A 7253-nucleotide genomic window follows, 5' to 3' on the forward strand; every position below is an offset into this window, starting at 1 on the left:
ATATATATATATGTACATATGTATAATTCTATGTGTATGTCTTTGTGTCTGTGTTTGCCATCCCATCACTGCTTAGCAACCAGTTGTGGTGTGTATACATCCCAGTAACTTAGCAGTTCAGCAAGAAAGACTGATAGAATAAGTACTAGGCTTTAAAAAAATAAGTCCTGGGCTCTGTTTGTTTGACTAAAACAAGTAAAAGAATAAAAGAATGGAAAGGTTGGTGACTGGTAAAGTATCCGACCATTAAGCTTTGCTTCAGAAAAAAAAAAACTTTCCGGCCATGCCTTATGAAAGGGGGAACAGCATTGGACTGAGGTCAACCATGCTGAGGTATTGCTTTTAAGGGTCTTAGTCAATTATATCTAAACCACTACTTTTTAATTTAGTCAGATACTTAATTTATCCATCTGTATTTGTTGAATTATTGAGTTATGAGGAATTAAAACAAACAAGTATGAACAACACCAATGCCAATGTAAACACAGTAATGAACACAAACACACAAAATACACACACACACATGCACACATCTCTGGCTTATTAGCTCCTGTCAAACTGTCTAGCCCATGCCAGCATGGAAGTCAGATATTAAATGATGATGATACATACATACATACATATATATATATATATATATATATATATATATATATATAAAAGATAATAAGAGTGAAAAAACTACAGAAAGCTTGTGTTACTTGGTTAAAGTATATATGTAATTATGTCAAAAAAATGTTAGAAAAATGTTAGAAAAATGTTAGAAAATCTTTTTGGTATATAAACATTGTATTTTGAGAAATAACCGGTTTCGTGTTGTCTTTTCAAATTTCTCTATGCACATATATAAGTGTGTGTGGATTTATGTTTATAAATATGTATATACATGGCAAGACACTTGCTTCTCAGCCATATGGTTTCAGCTTTCAGTTCCACATGGTTTCAGGTTCAGTTCCACTACATGGCACCTTAGGCAAGTGTCTTCTAATATATATTGAGTCAACCAAAGCCTTGTCATTGGACTTCGAAGACAGAAACTGGAAAACGCTCATTGTGTGTGTGTGTGTGTGTGTGTGTGTGTGTGTGTTTGTGTGTGTGTGTGTGCGTGTGTGTGTGTGTGTGTGTGTGCATGTGTATGTTACCATTTCCTTGCCTTGACTGTGTGATGGCTGTAAATGAATGCTACAGTCTTGCAAGTGATGTTCTTCATTTCTAGTGTTCTATGAACACATGTCTGGTCATGGGAAATATTCTTTTCTACTCTAGGTACAAGGCCTGAAATTTTGGGGGAGGAGGCCAGTTGATTAGATTGATCCCAGTATGCAACTGGTACTTAATTTATTGACCCCAAAAGGATGAAACGCAAAGTCGACCTCAGCATAATTTGAACTCAGAATGTAAAAACAGACAAAATACCGCTAAGCATTTCACCCGGTGTGCTAATGTTTCTGCCAGCTCACCACCTTGGTCATGTGAAATATTAACCTTACATGGAAACAGGTGAGTGTTGGTGACAGAGAGGGCAACTGGTTGTAGAAAATTTGCTTCAACAAATTCCTTCTGACACATGTGAGCAAAGGAGCAGTAGATGTTAAATGATGATACATATTAGTATGTCTGTGTGTGTTACTGTCTTCTTATTTTGCTTCACAGGATACTTGTATTTGATTGCAACCATGGTGCCCTTCATTTCCAATCTTCCGTGAAAATATGTCTGATCATGGGAAAATATTAGCTTACTTGCGAGCAAGTGAGGGTTAGCTATAAAAAATCTGCCTCTGCAACTTCTGTCCAACCCATACAGGAAAGGAAAAGTGGGCACTAAAATGATGATGTCTATTCATGCTAATGTATAATCTGTTAAGCAGATTAAATACTCTACTTTACAAACAATCATGAATGCACCTATGTATATGTCAAATTTTCATTCTTTTATTCTTTTCCCTGTTTTAGTTATTTGACTGTGGCCATACTGGAGCACCACCTTAAAGGTTTTAGTCGAACAAATTGACCCCTGGATTTATTCTTTTTAAAGCCTAGTAACACTTGTTGTCAAGTGGTGATGGGATGAGGGAGACAAACACAGACACAAAGACACATACACACACACATAGATACACACACACACACACACACATATATATACATACATACACGACAGGCTTCTTTCCGTTTCGGTCTACCAAATCCACTCACAAGGCCTTGTCCGAGTTGCCAAGAAGTGGGACTGAACCTGGAACCATATGGTTGGGAAGCAAGATTCTAACCACACAGCCTTGACTGTTCCTATTGATGTCATTATTTTAGTTGTATATTTTGGAACAGCATGATTGTTTTAGTAACCTTCTGAAATGTATTTTTTTCATCATAGAAGGATGCTTTTGTAATTGTCTTATTGAATATTTGCACTGCATTGTCTAATTTGGTAATCTTGAAATTTAGAAAGCAAAACAAAAGAAAAAGGAATCATTTTTAATGGTGGAACTTGAAGTAGCTAAAACCATGTATAATGGCATATAAGTATTGGTTAAAAGACCCTTTGACATTTTCCATCCAAAGGAATTTTTAACCCAATACTTACTTGCTACTATTTATTGCTTGTTTTACTTTGGTGTTCCACTGTTAAAATTTATGTATTTCATATCTTTCAAAGTTTCAAAATTCTTGAGAATTAAAAGAAAAACTGTCTTCTTACCTCTGTAGAAAACCCCTCGACGAGAATAGCAACAAGGAGATTAAAGAGCACATAATTTCCAAAAGTCATTAGCGCAATGAAATAAAGGGATGCCCATGCGGACGTTTTATCCATCCCATTATATAGGACCGTGTTCCAATCTTCTTGTGTAAGAACCTGTGGAAAGTTAATGGTTATAGTTATTAAAGAGAAGGTTTAAAAGAAAGCAAACATTTAAATACACAAATATACATGAACGACAACAAAGCATATCTAAAATACTGGTTTGGTTATCAAAAATGAAAAAATTTAATTCTTGCAGAGAGTAAAGAACAAACAAAAAGTCCTACATATTTTAATCAATATTGTAAAATTATATATATATATACACATTGTAAAATTGTATATATAATTGATATAATATATCCCTCTAAACTCATATATATATATATATATATATATATTGTAAAATTGTATATATACACACACACACACACACACACACACACACACACACACACACACACACACACATATATATATATATATATATATATATATATATATATATATATATATATATATACATATATATATACATATACAATTTTACAATATATACATATATATATATATATATTGTAAAATTGTATATGTGTGTGTGTGTGAGTTTAGAAGAATATATTATCTGGGCAGATACCATAGTGGCTCTCAGTTATGCTCCAGGTTATGGCTAACTGCATCAATTAGTATTTAATATGTATGATTATTATGAGTTGTCATTCATGCTGTAAATTCCTCCAATGGGTAATTCTATGTTTGCTTCACTGGATGATGATATTAACTGGAGTGTATATTAACAATAATTATAACGATAGACAATATGGTGACTTGTTCATCCTCAAAATTTATTTTCTTTTATTTTACAATTTCATACAACATATTTTTGTGATTACAACAAACTACACATGTTTCCACTGCACAAATTATGGGTAGTTGCACATGCAACCAGGCATAATTTTCTGTGCAGCTTCGTTCAGGGTCTGTCCATCAGCTAATCAAAAGTATTCTAACTACAACAATATTTTTCTCTTTTTGCAAACAGATTATTTGAGATCATATTATGCTTTTCCTGTCTTGGTGTTGCTAGAGATTTACCTTTTATTTATAGCTCATTGAGTGACCATTTGAAAGTTTGCTTATTTGGCTATCTTATCTCTGTTTTAGGATTTATAAGATTTATGTAATAGGCAGACCAATCTAATTATTATAGTATCATTGAGAGGTAATTTAAACTTTCAATGTTTACAGACTAAATTTCATTTGCATAAAACTGCATTAAGCATATATACTATTACAGTGTGTTCATTAATACGTATTCAACATAATGTATTTTGTAGTACGCTTTTCTATTTAATTGAATAGATTGAAAAGAGTAGTTCTCCAAATTACTTTCAAATAGAATGAGCGATCACTGAATATGATCCTTCATGTAAAGTATATATCTCCAAGGATAATAAGCCGTCAGTTAACTTTAGGTTAAAAAGGGAGTTGTGATGTTCATTCCCATAAGAGAGAAATACAAAATGAAAATGACAACCATATTGCAAACTTTGTCCTTCAACCCATTAGTATTTAAACCTGCTATATCCAGTCCAGATATTCTATCTGTTTCATGCTCAAACTGGCCCGATCTGGACTCTCACATCTAACCTAGATTGTTATTTTGATTCAAAACAATGTGAATTAATAATGATTACATTTGACAGTGCACTCTGAATGCTAAAGGGCTAAGGGGATAAAACCTACTCTACAAAAATTGTATGCATACATACTTGCATATGAGCACATATATATCATATACACATGCCTATATTATACACACACACACACACACACACACACACACACACACACACACACACACACACACGTAAGTAGCATATGTTCATATATATATATTCATACAAGTACCTCTATGTAAACATGTTCCTTAAAGCAAAAATAATTTCATGCACAGACAATATATTGGGTTGCCTGGAAAGTTCATGCTGATTTTTAAGGGAAATTAAAAGACAAAACAAAATTATGTCCTCCAAAGAATTAAAATTTTTACCATTGACATTATTTTGCAAGAACCTGAATAAATGAAAATCCAAAAGAGCAATGTCTGGTGAATATGGTGGTTGGGTAATACATCCCAGCCAAGCTGCAACAATTTTTGACAGGTTACCAAAGAAACATGAGGTCTGGCATTATCATGATGGAAAACAACACCTTTCTTGGCAGAAGCTCATAGTGCAGGATTCCTTTCCAATCCCGCCAGATGCAGAGAATGGCTGCTTTTGGGGTGGCTCATGTTGCTTACTCCAGACCTTTTTCGCTGAACATTGTTGTAAACAATCCATTTCTCATCAGCCATCACAATTTGCTTCAAAAAGGGTGCATTTTCATTGCCTTCATACAGCAAATCACAGATCATGTAGTTCTCAAACATCGGAGCAATTTGAATACCCAAGCTTCACTAAGTGCTCATAGATGGTGGATTTTGATAAATTTAGTGTTTCTGCCAATTCCCACATTGTGTAATGTGGGTTGTTCTCAATCAGTGTCTTGATTTGGTTGTCATTTGAACTGGGGTGTCTGCCTGAGTGTTCATCAATAAGGCTACAATCATCAACTCTAAACTTAGCGAACTGCATCCGTACAGTTCTGTCAAATAAAGCACCTTCACTGTACACAGCGCATATCTTTGTTGTTGCTTGTGAGGCATTTTTGCCTTTACGGTAATAAAAAAGCATCAAGTGTCTAAAATGCACCTTATTATCTTTCCTTTTGATAGGGATGCAAAATTGACACAAATTAAGTAACTTTAAATTTTCATTCTCAAGAGATAGTTTGAAGTGTGCACTAACCAGAAATGTAAGCATTTTATATATATATTGATGTAATTATATATTTATATATATAGATGTAATTATTTTTATAAGTATATAATGTTTTGCAAATGGTTTTAGTTTAGCAATGCCAGGAAGTGATAATTTGGCAGGTATGGAACATATAAACATATATGCATACATATGCATGAATGCACAGTCAGACACACACATACACCCTTGCACGTATATAAATGTACCTATAAGCATTGGTATGTCTGTTATAAAAGAAGGCATGGCTGTATGGCTAAGACACTTGCTTCCCAACCACATGGTTTTGTATTTAATTCTATTGTCAGCATTTTGGGCAAATCATCATCATCATCATCATCGTTTAACGTCCGCTTTCCATGCTAGCATGGGTTGGACGATTTGACTGAGGACTGGTGAAACCGGATGGCAACACCAGGCTCCAGTCTGATTTGGCAGAGTTTCTACAGCTGGATGCCCTTCCTAACGCCAACCACTCAGAGAGTGTAGTGGGTGCTTTTACGTGTCACCCGCACGAAAACGGCCACGCTCGAAATGGTGTCTTTTATGTGCCACCCGCACAAGCCAGTCCAGGGGCACTGGCAACGATCTCGCTCGAAAATCCTACAGGAGCCAGTCAGGCGGTACTGGCAACGGCCACGCTCAAAATGGTGCATCTCATGTGCCACCCGCACAAGAACCAGTCCAGGGGCACTGGCAACGATCTTACTTGGCTTGCCGGGTCTTCTCACGCACAGCCCATTTCCAAAGGTCTCGGTCCGAAAAATAGCTTTGGGCTGACCAAAGTCTTATGAGGGGATTTCATACATGGGAGAAGCCTACCATGCATACATACATACATGTGTGTATGTATGTGTGTATGCATGAATGAATTTATGTATGCATAATATGTATGTATGTATGTATATCATGTGCTTGTTTCTCCTCTTGACTTCATGTGATAACTGTAAATGAGTATCACCATCATACAAGCAGTGTCCTGTCTTTCCCATCTTTTGTGAAAATGTGTCCAGCCATGGGGAAATATTGCCATACTTGGAAGAAATAAGTGAGGGTTGGTGGCATGAAAGGCATCTGGCTGTAGAAAATTTACCTCAGCAAATTCAATCCAACTTATGCAAGCATGGAAACGTCTAAGTATGTTAAAACAATGATGATGATGATAATGATGGTGATGATGCTGGCACAAGATAGATACAATATATAGGCAGTATTTTACAGTCAGATACCTTTCTCATTGCCAGTCCTTATCTCTTTCAAGTGAGGAATTGAAGTGCGGAAACTGGCTTGCACACATCAAAAACACAAAGCTACAGGCTGCATTGTTTGCAGGGGACATAAATAATATTGTTTTGCTCAAAAGATGTTATGCAAACACACAGGGAATTAAATGTAAATATTCCCCTTTCATATATATATATATGTATGCATGTACGTGAGTGAGTGTGTGTGTGTGTGTGTGTGTGCATATAGTTAACTGTTCCATTATAGGTAGGACCAATGGAAAAAGTATGCTATCCAGTACTTGGAGTCACATGGCATGTTATATAAATCTCACGAATTATTGTGTCAATATGGCATGAAACTATTAGCAGCTCTGTCTTAAGTACTGCGTATATTAAATGATATGTATGCCTATATATATATATATA

The 7253-nt window shown here is 35.3% G+C and overlaps 1 protein-coding gene across 2 annotated transcripts in view; it reads right to left on the bottom strand.

The window, feature by feature from the left end:
- LOC106884336 (voltage-dependent T-type calcium channel subunit alpha-1I) overlaps positions 1 to 7253 on the bottom strand; it is an 894587-nt gene that overhangs the window by 319462 nt on the left and 567872 nt on the right. For both annotated transcript variants that reach the window (XM_052968893.1, XM_052968892.1), the window contains one exon: positions 2696 to 2851. In XM_052968893.1, the coding sequence (XP_052824853.1) occupies positions 2696 to 2851 (156 nt within the window). The remainder of the gene's footprint in view (positions 1 to 2695; positions 2852 to 7253) is intronic.

Source organism: Octopus bimaculoides, chromosome 6, assembly GCF_001194135.2.
Source record: "Octopus bimaculoides isolate UCB-OBI-ISO-001 chromosome 6, ASM119413v2, whole genome shotgun sequence".
Taxonomy (NCBI): Eukaryota; Metazoa; Mollusca; class Cephalopoda; order Octopoda; family Octopodidae; genus Octopus; species Octopus bimaculoides.